General features: G+C 41.5%; 2 protein-coding genes and 2 pseudogenes across 6 annotated transcripts in view; 2 read left to right on the plus strand and 2 right to left on the minus strand.

The window, feature by feature from the left end:
• Positions 1 to 298, plus strand: LOC134759292 (cytochrome c-like; annotated as a pseudogene).
• A 2090-nt stretch (positions 299 to 2388) lies between these two features.
• LOC101126474 (probable ribosome biogenesis protein RLP24) lies at positions 2389 to 6014 on the minus strand (annotated as a pseudogene).
• Positions 6015 to 8261: 2247 nt separating this feature from the next.
• LIPT2 (lipoyl(octanoyl) transferase 2) lies at positions 8262 to 11493 on the minus strand. Of its 2 annotated transcripts, none has more exons than XM_004051838.5 (2): positions 10994 to 11493; positions 8262 to 10102 (listed from the first exon to the last, which is right to left on the minus strand). In XM_004051838.5, the coding sequence occupies exons 1-2, from the start codon at positions 11457 to 11459 to the stop codon at positions 9873 to 9875; spliced, it is 696 nt and encodes a 231-aa protein (XP_004051886.4). In that variant the 5' UTR covers positions 11460 to 11493; the 3' UTR covers positions 8262 to 9872. The 2 variants fall into 2 exon arrangements, with proteins under 2 accessions (XP_004051886.4, XP_030872369.2); XM_031016509.3 differs by having other exon boundaries at positions 10956 to 11482.
• The window catches only part of LIPT2-AS1 (LIPT2 antisense RNA 1), a 65443-nt gene continuing 59520 nt past the window's right edge, over positions 11118 to 17040 (plus strand). Inside the window, exons 1-2 of one of the 4 annotated variants that reach the window (XM_055356782.2) lie at positions 11118 to 11562; positions 14423 to 16310. In XM_055356782.2, the coding sequence (XP_055212757.2) occupies positions 14683 to 15861 (1179 nt within the window). In that variant the 5' untranslated portion in view covers positions 11118 to 11562; positions 14423 to 14682 and the 3' untranslated portion in view covers positions 15862 to 16310. Of the gene's footprint in view, positions 11731 to 14422; positions 16311 to 17040 lie in introns of those variants that run through there. The other 3 variants (XM_019035716.4, XR_010129163.1, XR_010129164.1) reach the window with 3 other exon arrangements.

Genomic DNA, 17040 nt, shown 5'->3' on the forward strand with positions numbered 1-17040 from the left:
ATGGGTGATATTGAGAAAGGCAAGAGGATTTGTACTGAGAAGTGTGCCCAGTGCTACACAGTGGAAAATAAAGGCAAGGACAAAACGAGGCCTAATCTCCACCATCCAGGCCATTGGATTCTCTTAAACAGATGCCAGTAAGAACAAAGGCATCACCTGGGGAGAGGATACCCTGATGGAGCATTTGGAGAATCCCTAGAAGTACATCTCTGGAACAAAAATGATCTTTGCCCACATTAAGAAGAAGGCAGAAAGGGCAGACTTGATAGCTTATCTCAAAAAAGCTACTAATGAGTAATAATTGGCCACTGCCTTATTTATTACAAAACAGAAATGTCTCATGACTTTATGTGTACCACAATTTGATAGCTCTCATACACCAGAATTGAGATCATGAATGACTGACAGAATATTTTGTTGGGCAGTCCTGATTTAAAACTAAGATGGGGTTGTAGTTAAATGAATACGTTTGGTTTTTTAAATTTTAATAGTAATTGCGATTCAGTAAATACTATCACTGTTTACCCCTTCTAAAGCTATGATTAGACTTTGTTAGTAATGTTCAACTTTCCAAAGATGGTGAATGCCATCTTAAAACTTATTGGAGATTGGGCTGGGTGTGGTGGCTTACACCTGTAATCACAGCACTTTGGGAGGCTGAGGTGGGCAGATCACTTGAGGTCAGGAGTTCAAGACCAGCCTGGCCAAAATGGTGAAACCGCATCTCTACTAAAAATGCAAAAATTAGCCGGGCATGGTGGTGCACGCCTGCAGTCCCAGCTACTCTACTGAGGAGACTGAGGCAGAGGAATCGCTTGAACCCAGGAGGCAGAGGTTGCAGTGAGCCGAGATCGCACCACTGCACTCCAGCCTGGGCAACACAGCAAGACTCCGTCTCAAAAAAAAAAAAACTTATTGGAGATTGGTTTTATATTTAGATTAATATAACTGGATATGTAAATATATTTAAATACTGGGGAAATTCCTTACTGTCTCAGAACCAAGCAAGGTTCACCCGTGTTTTGTGTTCATTTGCTTCTTAAAGGCAAGGGTTGATGATAAGGTAGCAATGTATACTTTAAATTTTTGGCCTTAACTATGCCAATCTAATTTCAATTCCCTGTATCTAAAATGGTTCCTTTTACTTATTGAAAGGCATTTTAGTGTGGTTTATGTGTAATATCAAATAAGGATTATTTAACACTTCTCACATTTTATAGATGATCTATAAGGTCAAATGCTTTAAAAATAGTAGCAAGTTAAATCTCACTCTTGAATTCTTTACAATCTAAGTCAGACTAAGTTGTAATTTAGGATTGTCTTTAAACAGCCATTCAGAAACCTAAAACTGTAGAACTCCTGTGTATTTGTGATCGGGAATGGTGCTTTTGCCAACTTAAAAGGATTAAAGTAGAGGAGATATACACAAATTTAAAAATTATGTGTGATCATAAGACTTAATTAAAAACAAAATCACAGATGATGAAAAAAAGTATACAAAATTTTGTCCACATGTGAGAAATATATAAAAATATGTCTGCTCATGATCAAATACTGAAAACACACATCAGTGAAAAGGATTGTGTTAGCTGGGAGTACAAGTTTTTTTTAACTTTATAGATATTATAAAATGGTATGATAATATTATAAAATTTGGTTGAAAAATCAGATTTAGATTACAAAAATCTGGTTTCCATGGGAGTTTTCAGAGAGAGACTTTTTAAAAAATCACTTAATAAATCATTTATTTGTAAATCAGCACGTGTAGTATAAAGAACCTAAGAATTTAGACAATTTTAATAACCCATAAGCATGTTGATTCTATTTGCAGATTTAAATTTTGTATAAATAGCAGTCATTGCATACATCCATCTTAACTGTACTTTGTTTATAATCACATTTATGCTACCGATACTCCTCAGAAAAAAACAGATTCTACTTGGTTCTAGCTGAAGTATTATCAACTCCAAATAACGCTTTGAGGACCTCCAAAGGTAAAGTACTAATCCCTTTGGCCATTTATTGAGAGAGAGAGAGAGAGAGAGAGAGAGAGAGAGTTTTGAAGCAACAATGTACCCTTAGTAAAGCTGCTGTGCAAAATTACCCCTCAGTCCTATTCTAAGCTTACAGTTCAGTTGATTTTATTGTCCTCACCTAAGTATATACAATTCACATATGGGAGAAAAACACTAAATCAAGATGATTATTTTCACTATTTTGCTTTTCATATTTAAATATAAATCAAGAAGTTAATCTACAGTTTGAGAGATACTTTTTACATTAGAAATGTTTTTTAAAATGTTAAACTGATACATAATTGTAAATATGGTGTATGTACTGTTTCACATACAATGTGTATCGATCAAATCAGTGTAATTAGCATGCCCATCAACTCAAACATTTATCATTTATTTGTAGCAAGAACATTCAATACATTAACTGTACTCACCCTACTGTGCAATAGGATCTCCGAACATATTCCTCCTAATTTAACTTTGTACCCATTAAAAGTGGTTTTGTGTGCAAATAACAGACAGATGTTCTACCCATACATTGTTTTCCAAAATTATTGTGTGGCTTTTTAAAAGAAAACCACACAACAAATTTTAAAAGGCACTGAGATAACATCTGCTTCTAGATCGCTGCTAGGCTCGAAAAATAAAGCTTGTTCTACCAGGAATCACAAGTTAGAACTGAGTATTTGCCAAAGCAGAAATTATATAGTGTCAGTCATTTCAGGCAAACACTATTTGACCTTCATCCCCAATTATCTGTCAGAACAATTAAAACAGGTCAAAAACAGTCCAGCATAACTGGGCTTCATTATATAAGGCCATTTTGTTCTAAGATGCTAATAAACCAAAATAAGAAATACTAAAATCAAAATAGAAGATATTATTTGAGCTATTTTCATACAAACTGTTGGTTCCTTATATCCTCCCTTCTATAACAATAAAAGGCATATTTTACTGCAAAGAAAATTTTACTTTATATATATCACTAGCCATAAATTTTTGAATGTCATTAATTACAGAAATGTTGCCTAGTACCATTAACCAAATAGCATAACCATTTTATGTCCACATTTCACTTCCATATTTACAAACATATCTATCAGTAAAGAGTTAACAATGAGATGCAATCTAACATCCATATTGTCTGATGTTTTGTAGACAGCAATGTAGATGATTTTTTAATCACCTTTCATTTCAGTGACCTTATATAAAAAATAAGTCAATAATTTAGAGGTTCTAAGTCTCCAAAGGAGATTTTCAAATGTAAATATAGAAACGGTTATAGACAACGAGATTTTTAGGAAACCTCTTCCGTGTCTGCATCCTGTTATAACTGTTGTATCACCTTTTCTTCCAGCTGCTTTCCTTTGCCTGCAAGAGGTGTCAAGATAAGATGAGTTTTGCCTGACTTCTTTGATGTCCTGAACTTTCTGTAGTCCTTCTTTTTCTTCAATTTGTTCATTATAAATTTAGCTTAGCATTTGTTTGATCTTTTCAACTGTCTTCATTGCATCAGTAGTTTTATTCCATAGTTCTTGCCGGTATTTGACAGGCTCATTTCTGTATTTTTCAAATTCAAATGAATTACCCACTGTAAGCTCATTATTACCAGTTGCTTTACAAAATTCTTAAGTCCACCTAATCTTTCCAGAATTGCGCTTCTTTTAAAGTTTTTATGCCATTTGTATTTACACAATCTGAACACCTTGCAATAGCTGCAGATGAACATCATGATGTGGTCAGGGTAGATGGGCCCCAAAGAAACTAACGCTTCTTAGTACACATGCTGAGCTCGCATGGGTCTCCACTGACCACACACGGAGCTTGAGAGGAAGTCAAGAGGTATCTTGGAATTCCACATTCTGACCCTGTCATTCTTGAAGGAAAATGATGCATAATTTCTGAATAATTCAGAAAGAACATATAATCTTTCCAGTTAGTTTTTAAATAGTTCTGTTTATCAAATTTCTGAATTAACTTTTCTGAATTCAAGGGTTTCTAAAACTAGCCTTAAGCAAAATTCTGAAACCTAGGCTGGGAACCATGTAACCCAGCCCAAGAAGGTACTTTAAAGGATCTTCGAGTTGTTTTTCAACCTAGGGGAAACAATAGATTCCGTCAAATCCTGAAAAGGATGTTTTTATGTGTGAAAAATGGCCTGATACACTAGGTTAGACTCAGGAGGCTTTAACAAGTTTTGTCTTATGGGTAAATGGTGGCGATTTTCACAGATAACATCATTACTCCTATCCCTTACTACGGTTTATACAAAAGAGGCTGGAGAATAAGTACATTTTTACAGCCAGGTGTGGTGGCTCATGCCTGTAATCCTACTTAGCACTTCGGGAGGCTGAGACAGGAGGATATCTTGAGCCCAGGAGTTCGAGACCAGCCTGGGCAACATAGGGAGACCCTGTCAGAGACTTTTACACAAAGTGAGGTGCCTGATACCTGATCACGCTGCCAGAGCTGGCTCTGTTCAGTTTCCTGCCAGCCTCAGTGAGGGAACAAGACACTGGACTAGTATCTGCAGTTGGTCACGTCCTCACCCTCAGCACTCATTCACCAGACTCTGGACAATCTGTTTATTTTCAGGAAAAGACTCTGAACAAACAAGAAGAGGCTTTTTCAAAGGAGGAAAGCCAGGGTGTTAAATATCCTCCTTCATACGCTCAACTTCCTTCCTTAAGGAAAGGCCCCAGTGGGAAACCGGAGGTGGGATCTGTCCAAGCAGGAAGGAGAGCCAGGAACCCGCAGCAGTAGCCTGACCTGATGCCACAGCTAGACCTCAGCCTAACTCTGGCCTCCTGTTCTACATCCTCCCGCTTTGCCTACCCGCTGACCACCTGTTCCTGGGGGCTCCTCCTGCAGGCCTGCCTCACTTGCCCTTCAGAGCCCACACTGGGAGCCCAGACTCACCCTGCCCTTATCAACAACATGACCTCTCACAAGGCACTTGGCCTTTCGGAGCCTTGGTTTTCTCATCCATAAAATAACCTTGCCTATCTTGCCGGGTTGCCAGAGGAAGAGACTGCCAGAGGATGAGACGGTCATAATGTCCCATTCTGTGTCCCTGCAACACTTATTCTCTACTTCTCAGTCTACTTGGCCTACTCCTCCTTGCCAGCCTGTGCCTCACACAGCCTATGTCTCACATTTATCAGTCCTCTGCTCTCCTCTGTTAGAGCTTCTGCACCTAAACCTTCACTCATCCCACTCATGCTCCAGACCCAACTGCCTCTTGGCTCTCTCTGCTTGCCTCTCCTATGAGTATCTCAAACTTGATTTATCAAAAACTGAACTCATCATCTTCCTCTCCAAACTTGATCCTTATCTGGTGTTCTCCATCCCAGCAGTATCTTTAGCATCCATCCACCCAGCTGCTCAAGTAAGAAACCTTGACTCTACCCCAACATTCATGGATAGCAGCAGCAGTGGCAGGAGCAGCAGCAGCCATTTTCTACCAGGTGGCCTGGAAAATAGAGAAAGCTGGACTGAAGCGAGACAAAATGAAGCAAACACATGCCACAAAGCATGACAGAGAGTGGGAGGGAAAAGACTACCTAAGTTCCTAAAGAGCTTCACACTCTGGTTCTGTTCTTCAGCTGCTGCCTTACTCTTGGATTCTATGAGACTCCAGTACCTTTTCCAATAACCCCCACCCTTGTTCTTTTTTTTGGCTTATGTTAGAATTGGGTTTCTACACTTACAAATATAAGAGTTCTGATTAATATAAACAATTACATTAGTTATAGCAGGCTAGGTTGTGCTGTGACATGTAAGTGGCTGAACTCCAATGCATGTCCATCGTCAGCAGGGGGCTCTGATCATTGCAGTCCCTCAGGAAGCAGCCACCATCTTCAGTGTTGTTGGTCACTGTTCCAGAGGGAAACTCTGAAGGGCCTGGCACCAGCTAGTCAATGCTCCAGCTCAGAAGTGACATGCCACCTCCATTCATAAATTAACCAGAAGAAGTTAACCTTGCTCATACTCACCCATGTTGGGGCCACAAAGCACAATCCTGCCATGTGTCCAGAAAGCAGAGAGCCAGAAATATTTGGTGAAGATTAAAAACTATCATATATTTTCTGCTGCCTATTCTGTGCCAGGCCCTAAGCCAGGGGCCAGGGATACAGGAATGAGTAAGTCATGGCCCTTCCTTAAAGGGCTCCCCATGACTACAATAAAAAACCAATACTGTGATGGGTCCACTGAGACTCTGCTGTGTCTCAGAACAAGGAAATGTCTAGATTAGGGGTCACCAACTCGAATGCCTACAGGGGCCAGGAAGCTAATGTCAACAAGTGGGGGAAGAGAGGGGAGGTGCTGCAGGTAACTGGAAAATGCAATTTTAAAAACATACCTGCTTCTGGCTGGGCATGGTGGCTCATGCCTGTAATTCCAGCACTTTGGGAGGCCGAGGCGGGTGGATCACCTGAGGCCAGTTCAAGACCAGCCTGGCCAACATGGTGAAACTCTGTCTCTACTAAAAATACAAAAATTAGCTGGGCGTGGTGGTGGATGCCTGTAATCCCAGCTACGTGAGAGGCTGAGGCAGGAGAATTGCTTGAACCCAGGGCGACAGAGTGAGACTCCGACACACACACACACAAAACAACAAAACCGTACCTGCTTCCAATCATCAGGCAGATGGCCCAATGTTTCCAGATCTCTCTAATTTTCATGAGAAGCCAGAAAACCAAATTTTTACCTGACAATTTCCCATTTTTTAAATGTTGGCAATAACTAAACTTAACCAGATACATACACACATACATAAAATCCTGTAAGCCAAAGAGAACACGTCTGCAGGCCAGCACCATGAGGGCCAGTTTGTATCCCCCAAGTCCAGCACAGGAAGCAACAGTTTCCTGTACTCTGTGCTGGTCTGTCCACACCAAGACTGCTGTGCTCAGCCGTGAGCGCTGCACCTAATGGGACACACATGAGCCGGGGCTGGTCCACAGACAGATGGGCAGGATGGGAGGAGACTTTAAATAGTTCAATTCCCCTTAATCGATATTTTCAAATAGCATTGTGTATGTCAAGCCCAGTGCTACATGCTGGAGATGCAGAAGGAAACAAGGCAGAAGCAGCTCTACTCTTGCGGAGCCTATTGCCTTGAGGGGAACTCAAAGGATCTGGGGATAATTTCCCTGGAGAAGGCTCATGGAGGACAGACGGTAATAATAATGATAAGATTTACTGAGCTTTTACTCTGGGCCAACATTACCCTCAATGCTTTACCTATAATTATGTCATCTAATTCTTACCACTATCCTTGTTTCATGTAATGAAACTGAGGTTCAGGAAGGTCAAGCAAATCAGCCACTACAATTGTGTACAGATTCTCTATGGTCCAGAAGAATGGAACAGGCTGTCAAATGAGAGCACGTACTTAAGAGGCTAACACAGTATGACCGTATGTGGCAATAAATGAGTGCTGAGTACATGTCTATTTCTTTTCCAGTCTCTGGAAGCATTCAAGAACAAGTTGTATGGTCATTTGTTAGGGTTGCTAGAGAGGGAGGCTGAGTATCAGATAGGTAGAAACACTGTGCACGGCCTTCCATCTATGAGAATCTAACTCCACTTTTCCTGGAATAATTATTTTCCTTTTTGGCAATAATAACAAAGTAATTATCAATGACTCCTCACTTCCACACCCCTACAACAGCAGCAGTAGCCCTGTGGATGGGAAACTAAGGCCCAGGAAGAATATGGACCAAATTACAGGTGATAAACCATCAATCAAGTAATATTGATGGAATGTCCATGACACGTAAACCATATTGTTCCAAGCTCTAAATCAGTGTGCACAGCGGGAAAAGAGCATGAGAAAGGGGCTTATACCTAAGACTCAGTACTGGCTTTGGCATTAATTTACTTTGATTTTGAGAAGGTTTTTCCTAAGCCTTGCTTTCATCTCTTTACAATGAGGGGGTAGGAATATACCTCTAAAGTCCTTTTCAGCTTGAATAATTGATACAAATTATTTGCATTAAAAAAATCAGACCTCAGATGTAGGAGGATTCACCTTTCTTCCTAGAAGCCAGTGAGACCACAGAACCCTGGGAACTCAAAAGGACTTTAGATGTGAGAATGGTCGGTCCTCATGTGACCAATGAGCACTTTTAAAATGTAGCTAGTCCAAAATGAGGTGTGCTATAAGTGTAAAATACACAGTATATTTTGAAGACTCAGCATGAGAAAAAGAATATGAAATATCTCAAGAAAACATTTATATTGCTTTATATTGATATTTTTATATATTGGGTTAATTAAAATATTAAAATTAACATCATAGACCAGGCATGGTGGCTCACACCTGTAATTCCAGCACTTTGTGAGGCTGAGGCAGAAGGATCCCTTGAGCCCAGGAGTTTGAGACCAGCTTGGGCAACATAGCAAGGCCTCATTTCTTAAAAAAATAAAAAATAAAAATAACATCACCCATTTCTTTTACCTTTTTAACATGGATCATAGAAAATGTCAAATTACAAGGCGGCTTGCATTGTATTTCTATTGAACAGCACTGATTTAAGGAGAAACTGAAGACCAGAGAGTAAACGACTCTTCCACAGAGCCAGAACTGGAACCAGGGTCCCCTGACTTCTCATTCGAGGCTCTTTCCACTCCTAATAGGCTGTAGTGGCCATTCTTCAAGACGGCCCCTAATAATCCTCACCTTTTGTTGCCCTAGTGAAGTCCCTTCCACACTGAACAGGGCTCATCTGTTAGAAGACTACAGAAATGCCTGTGTGACTTCTGAGGCTGGGTCATAAAAAACATTGTGGCTTCCAGCTTGTCTCTCTTTGGCATGACTTGCTCTAGGGGAAGCCAGCTGCCCTGTCATGAGAACAATTAAGCAACCCTATAGGGAGGTCCACATGGTGAGGAACTGAGGCCTCTTGTCAGCAACCATAACCAACCAGGCAAGTGAGTGCACCATATGGGGCGCTGATCCTCCAGCCCAGCCAAGCCTTTGAATAAGTGCAGTTCCAGCTGACATCTTAACTGCAAGTTCGTGTGAGACCCCAACCTAGAAACACCCAGTTAAGCTTCCCCCAAATTCCTGACCCACAAACGAGATAATTAATGTTTACTGTTAAGTCACTAAGTTTTGATGATTTGTTACACAGCAACAGATAATACGCAGCCTTACAAATTTAGAGGTCTCATATAAGAAAAACTCACTTCTATCTTTGGCATTTGTACAGTGTGAGAAACTATTCTTATCCTTCCTCCAGTCTTTGGCCTAGCTCAGGGTAACCCAACTAAAAACTGCTAAATTATCAAACTTGGGGAATCAAACCCAGGAAGGTAAGATCCCATTTTATGCTTAGAAGGTTCTTCCCTTTTCCCTTTATTGCAGAAAGAACCCAGGTCTCTTGAGAATGAAAAAGCACTACATCACATCACCTTCACCTGGGCCATTCAGAGATTTGATTCCCACAAAATCAAAGGAACTAGAGCCCAGAATTGCTCAGTTAGACACAGTATCGAGGAAGCAACAATCGAGAAATGACAATCTATGACATCAACAATCGAGAAATGACAATCTATGACATCTGAATTTCTCTGAGACACTGCTGTCAATAGCAGTGCTAATGTTTTATATAGCATGTGTTGCTTTTCACAGTATTGTCACATCTAGTATCTCTGAGGTAGGTGGGGAAGATATAAATAAAACAGGATACATATGAAAATAGTGGCTCAGAGCTCATGGTATGTCCTTAGTTTCATAATCAGTGAATGACAGGCCAGGTCTAAAATCTGGGTTTCACTAGGTGACTCAAGTCAGACTTCATGCTTCCCAAGGCAGGAGCATCCTGGCTGTTATACCATGAGTACTCTTCAGCTGGGGCTGTCCTCTGAGATCAGTGTGCACTTGTAGATCTCCTTAAAGGCCACAAGGAAAGGTGGCATTACTTCTTCCACGGTGACGTGCCTCTGGAGCTCCTTACTCAAGGAAGTGACGCCTGTCCCAACCAGTCCACAGGGCACGATGTGCTCAAACCAGGTGAGGTCGGTAGAGCAGTTGAGAGCCAGGCCGTGGGATGTGATGTGCCTTCCACAGCGGACTCCTGCAAGGCAAGCCAAAGGGTCTTAGAGTAGATACCCTCCACTCTCCGGGCTTTGGTGTCCCTCTCAGGGCGACGAGAAAACTGGACTAGATCACTGGTTTTCAAGTTTTGTTTCTGGAGAAACAAGGGATTGTACTCAGATGGGAAAAGGAAACAAATGAAAGGAAGGGGTGTGTGGCTTCAAGACAGCTGCACTCATCATGAGGATTCCAGGAAATGTCTTTTAACAGATTCCAATACTTAAAAAAAAAAAAAAGGTTGGGGACAGGCGCAGTGGCTCACGCCTGTAATCCCAGCATTTTGGGAGGCCGAGGCGGGCGGATCACGAGGTCAGGAGATCGTGACCATCCTGGCTAACACGGTGAAACCCCATCTCTACTAAAAATACAAAAAATTAGCCGGGCTGGTGGTGGGCGCCTGTAGTCCCAGCTACTCTGGAGGCTGAGGCAGGAGAATGGCGTGAACCCGGGAGGCGGAGCTTGCAGTGGGCCGAGATTGCGCCACTGCACTCCAGCCTGGGTGACAAAGCGAGACTCTGTCTCAAAAAAAAAAAAAAAAAAAAAAGTTTGAAAATTAGCACCCTTATTTGCCATGACATTGTCATTCGCAGGAAGTAACCTGGCAATTCACTTCTCTTGTCTCTCCATTCACAGAAATGCGTGTTGGACTAGATGTGAGGAGCCTTCTGCTTCAGATACTTCTGCTTTCAGATACGATATCTGAAAAGGGGCTTAAAAACTCAAACGCAGCGGGTAGCTGTGATTCAAAACCCGCGCTAGATACGCCTCCTCCCGACCCTCACCTCCATTGGTCCAGCCCCGTCAGACCCCGCCCCCAGGCCTCAAGCTCCGACCTCGGCTCTCAGGTACCGCCCTGCGCCACGGCGCTCACCGATCGCGCAGATCTTACGATCGTCTAGCCAGACGCCGGTGTAGGGCGGGGGCCGCGCGCGGGCGTCCTGCAGGCCCTGGAGCTCGCACAGGCGCACGGCGCACGCCTCCAGCGACGCTACGTGCATGCGCAAGCGCAGGCCGAGACGCCGCAGGTCGAGTACCGGGTGGCAAAGCAGCTGGCCCGGGCCGTGGAAGGTGGCCAGGCCACCGCGGCCTGTGACGCGCACCTCGGCGCCCAAGGCCCGTAGCCGCGCAGTTTCCTCGGGCGTCAGGCCGCCGCGCAGCCCGGCCGTATACACGGGCCCCGCGGGCTCGCAGAGCAGGAGCGCGCCCGCATCAGTCCCCGACGGGGCCTCAATGCCTGGCTCGGCCTGCAGCCGCCGCAGCCAGCGGTCCTGCAGCTCCAGTAGCTCGGCGTACGGCACCCGACCCAGGCGCACCAGCCGAACGGCGGGTTGCGGCATCGTGCCCACCGCTGCGTCCGCGGGGCCCCGCCCTCTCCCTGGGCCTGGGGGCGTGGCCTGAGGGGCGGGGACTCGGGGGCACACCCCGAGTCGCAGCTCCCAGGTGCGTGTTAAAAGCTGGAGGGGGGGATGTGTGATCCCAGGACCAAAAGCGCGGGGCCAGACTCATCGGTTCATTCAACAACCAGTATTTAGTGCCTGCTGTGTTCTGCAGGCCCTGCCCTAGGCGCTTGATACAGCGGTGCATAGCGTATGAGAAAGATCTGTCCTGGTAAGCTTACATTCTTACAGCAGACGATAAGTATTTTAAGTATTAAGTAAATAAGATTATTTCACGTATAAGGTGTTAAATGCTATGAAAAGAAAAATAAAACAGGGTAACGTGGTGTGTCCTGTGTTGAGCCCCTGGGGGACGCAAGAGGGAGATTAGCTTGCCTACAAGGTTATTGGTGGCGGTAGGGAGAACTTAAAGATCAGCACCTGTAAGAAAGTGAAGGAAGCAGGAATTTGTAGGCAGAGGAAGAAGTTGGCCTGCAAAACAGTTGCAGCAGAGGCCTTGACCAGTCCCAAGGCATGCTTGGCGCCTAGGATGACCCTTCAGAGTAGTTCCACATTAAAGCAAGGGGGCCAGAAACTCTTATCTTTGCATTGACCGGTCATGGATACAGGCTACACCTGGGGAGGAGCTGTGATTTTTTTTTTTTTTTTTTTTTTTTTTTTTTTTTTTGGCAAGACTGCTCCCCTCGGTGGAGGGCGGCCCCCAGAGAAGGACTCAGTTGTGAATCATCAGCAACCAACTACAGAAGTTGAGGGAATGACTGTCTAGGCACTGAGGGGGTGTCTGGACCACAACATCAGCTATGTTGCAGTTAGAATATCATTTAAACAAGTCTGAATTCAATGAATTTTTACTGAGGACTTTTCAGACACCATAGGTGTCTGAAAAACATTTCATAAACATAGACATAAAGATCCTAAGCAAATATTAGCAAATCAAATCCAGCAATTTATAAAAGGATTAATACATCATGATGAAGTAGGGTTTATCCCAGGAATGCAAGGTTGGTTTTGCATTCTGAAATCAAACAATGTAATTTACCTTAAAAGAGAAAAGCCTTCATTGGAAGAAATAATAAAAATTTTTTTTAAAGAAAAGCTATGATTATGTTAAAAAATACAGATAAATCTATTGGCAAAAATAAACACCTCTTCTGACCAAAATACTTAGCAATCTAGGAATAGAAGAGAAATTTTCCAGTCTGATGAAGGGTTCAAATTATCAATCAGGGTTTGGACAAGAGAAATCACATATGTACTATTTTAATTAAATGTTTTATTTGAGAAAATTGGACACTCATATGCAGTTGTAAGGAATAATATGGACAGATTATATGTACCCTTTACCCAGCTTCCCCCAATGGAAACACCTTGCAAAACTGTAGTACAATATCACAACCAGGATACTGACATTGATACAGTCAAGATGCAGAACATTTTCATCACCACAAGGATCCCTCATGTTGCTCTTTGTAGTTACACTGCTTCTTAATTCCTGGCAAACGTCTGTGTTGTATAGATGGAATCATACAGAATGCAACCTTTTAGAATTTTTTTTCACTCAGCATAATTATCTGGAGACTCATCCAAGTTGTTGCATGTATCAATAGTGCATTTCTTTTTATTGATGAGTAGTAGTCCATAGTATGAATGTACTGCAGTTTGTTTAGCCATTCACTCACTGAAGAACACCTGGGTTGTTTCCAGTTTTCAGATATTCTGAGTAAAGGTACTGTAAACATTTGTGTACAGGTTTTTGTGTGAACGTAAGTTTTCATCTCTCCAGAATAAATGCCCAGGAGTGCAGTTGCTGGGTTGCATGGTAGTTACATGTTTCGTTTTTTAAGAAACTGCCAAAATGCTTTCCAGAGTGGCTGTACCATTTTACATACCCACCACCAGTGTATGAATGATCCAGTTTGTCTGCATCCTTATGAGCATTAGCTTTTATTTTAGCCATTCTAATAGGTGTGTGGTGGTGTCTTATTGTGATTTTAATTTGTATTTCCCTATTGACTAATGATGTAAGACATCTTTTCATGTGCTTATCTTCCATGTGTGTATTCCCTTCAGTGAAATGTCTGTTCATGTCTTTTGCCCATTTTCTAATTAATTGTTTTTCGTACTGTTGAGTTTTGAGATACCTTTATATATTCTAGATATTAGCCCTTTGTCAAATATGTGCTTTGTAAACAGTTTCTCACAGTGTATGGCTTGTATTTTCATCCTCTTAACTGTATCTTTTGCAGAGCAAAAGTTTGTCATTGTGATAAGGTCCCATTTATCCACTTTTCCTTTATTGATGCTTTTGGTTTAATAACTCTTTGCCCAGCCCTAGATCCTGAAGACATTCTACTGCCTATTTTTTTTAAGATTTTTTATTTTACGTTTAAGTCTATGATACATTTTGAGTTAATTTATTATTATTATTATTATTATACTTTAAGTTTTAGGGTACATGTGCACAATGTGCAGGTTAGTTACATATGTATACATGTGCCATGCTAGTGTGCTGCACCCATTAACTCGTCATTTAGCATTAGGTATATCTCCTAATGCTATCCCTCCCCCCTCCCCCTACAAAATTGACAAATGGGATCTAGTTAAACTAAAGAGCTTCTGCACAGCAAAAGAAACTACCATCAGAGTGAACAGGCAACCTACAAAATGGGAGTTAATTTTTAAAATAGGTGTAAAACTTTGGTTGTTGTTGCGGTTGTTCTTTTTTGTTTGTTTGCATATACATGTTACATTACGCCAACACCATTTGTTCAAAAGGCTATGTTTCCTCCACTGAATTGCTTTTATACCTTTGTCAAAACCAGTTGGACATATTCATGTGATCCTATTTCCAGTTTCTGTATTCTGTTCCATTGATCTATGTGTTTATTCCTCTACCAATACAGGCTGAGCATCCGTAATCTAAAAATCTGAAATCTGAAATGCTCCAAAATCGTAAACTTTTTGAGTGCTGACATTATGCCACAAATGGAAAATTTCATACCTGACCTTATGTGAGTTGCAGTCAAAACACAGGTGCACAACACCCAGTTCATGCAACATCCCCAACGGGAAAAAAGACCCCCCCCCCAGCTCTCTTCTGCTGCAGTTTTTCTGCTCACACCTGGATTTCCCCATGCATTCCCACAAAAGGTAATTAAATGGCATGCGTGCAGGCTGGACACGCCAACAACAGGTTTCCCACAATGCCCCACATGGGGCCAAGACCTGTGTGCATTACTCACTGCATTTTTTTGCTTATTCTCTGCTGTGTGGTATAAATATATTGTTGAAAATGTCAAAAAGACCTAAAGATACCCCCGTGAATATCAGTGATAAGAAAAAGAGGAAGCATTTATGTTTATCTATAGCACAGAAAGTCAAGTTGTTGGAGAAGCTGGACAGTGGTGTAAGTGTGAAACATCTTACAGAAGAGTATGGTGTTGGAATGACCACCATATATGACCTGAAGAAACAGAAGGATAAACTGTTGAAGTTTTATGCTGAAAGTGATGAGCAGATATTAATGAAAAATAGAAAAACACTTCATAAAGCTAAAAATGAAGATCTTGATCGTGTATTGAAAGAGTGGATCCGTCAGCGTCGCAGTGAACACATGCCACTTAATGGTATGCTGATCATGAAACAAGCAAAGATATATCACAATGAACTAAAAATTGAGGGGAACTGTGAATATTCAACAGGCTGGTTGCAGAAATTTAAGAAAAGACATGGCATTAAATTTTTAAAGATTTGTGGCAATAAAGCATCTGCTGGTCATGAAGCAGCAGAGAAGTTTACTGGCAAGTTCAGTAATGATGATGAACAAGATGGTAACTTTGAAGGATTCAGTATGTCAAGTGAGAAAAAAATAATGTCTGACCTCCTTACATATACAAAAAATATACATCCAGAGACTGTCAGTAAGCTGGAAGAAGAGGATATCAAAGATGTTTTTAACAGTAATAATGAGGCTCCAGTTGTTCATTCATTGTCCAATGGTGAAGTAACAAAAATGGTTCTGAATCAAGATGATCATGATAATAATGATAATGAAGATGGTGTTAACACTGCAGAAAAAGTGCCTATAGACGACATGGTAAAAATGTGTGATGGGCTTATTAAAGGACTAGAGCAGCATGCATTCATAACAGAGCAAGAAATCATGTCAGTTTGTAAAATCAAAGAGAGACTTCTAAGACAAAAAGCATCATTAATGAGGCAGATGACTCTGAAAGAAACATTTAAAAAAGCCATCCAGAGGAATGCTTCTTCCTCTCTACAGGACCCACTTCTTGGTCCCTCAACTGCTTCTGATGCTTCTTCTCACCTAAAAATAAAATAAAGTACAGTGTACAGTAACCTTTTAGTCAAAACAGCATCATACTTGGAAACTGAAAGCCTACTGTTATTTGTTATTGTTGCTTAACAGCTGATACAGGTATTCTGGTGACACTACTGTGCTGGCTTACTTAACCTGAATACACTATTTTTTTCGTTGTATTACTGGTATGTCATTTTTTTTACTGTTAAGTACTTATGTGTGAATAAGTGTAAAAAAATGATTGCTTATCGATAACATATAAATTCAGAATCAGGAATGATGGTGATGCCAAACAATCACAGATCGTCCACATGGGTGGCGGAGATGTTAACACCTTTGCTTTCTGATGGTTCAGTGTATCCACACTTTGTTTCATGCCAAAATTATTTAAAATATTGTATAAAATTACCTTCAGGCTATGTGTATAAAGTATATATGAAACATAAATAAACTTTGTGTTTAAACTGGGATCTTATCCTCAAGCTATCTCATTGTGTACGTGTAAATATTTCAAACTAAAAAAAAAAAAAAAATCTGAAACACTTCTGGTCCCAAGCATTTCAGATAAGGGATATTCAACCTGCCCTGCAATCTTGATTACTGTAACTGTATAATAAATCTTGAAATCAGGTAGCCTGATTGATCCCACTTTATTTTTTTCTCAAAATGGTTTTAGTTATTCTAGTTCCTTTGCCTTTCCATACAAATTTTAGAATGATACGTATGTCTAAAAAATACTGTTGGGGCTGGGCGCGGTGGCTCATGCTTGTAATCCCAGCACTTCGGGAGGCTGAGGCAGGTGAATCACAAGGTCAGGAGATTGACACCATCCTGGCTAACACAGTGGAACCCCGTCTCTACTAAAAATACAAAAACAAAATTACAGGCGGGCGCCTGTAGTCCCAGCTATTTTGGAGGCTGAGGCGGGAGAATGGCGTGAACCCGGGAGGTGGAGCTTGCAGTGAGCCGAGATTGCGCTACTGCACTCCAGCCTGGGTGACAGAGCGAGACTCCATCTCAAAAAAAAAAAATACTGTTGGTAGATCTGGATTGGTGGCTACAAAAAAAATCTTGTTGGGATTTTTATAGGAATTGCATTAAACTTTTATATCAACTTGGGGAGAATTGACATATTTGCTACATTGGGTCTTCCAGTCCATGAACACAATATCTCTCACCATTTATCTAGATCTTCTTTGA

Source organism: Gorilla gorilla, chromosome 9 (genome assembly GCF_029281585.2).
Source record: "Gorilla gorilla gorilla isolate KB3781 chromosome 9, NHGRI_mGorGor1-v2.1_pri, whole genome shotgun sequence".
Lineage (NCBI taxonomy): Eukaryota > Metazoa > Chordata > Mammalia > Primates > Hominidae > Gorilla > Gorilla gorilla.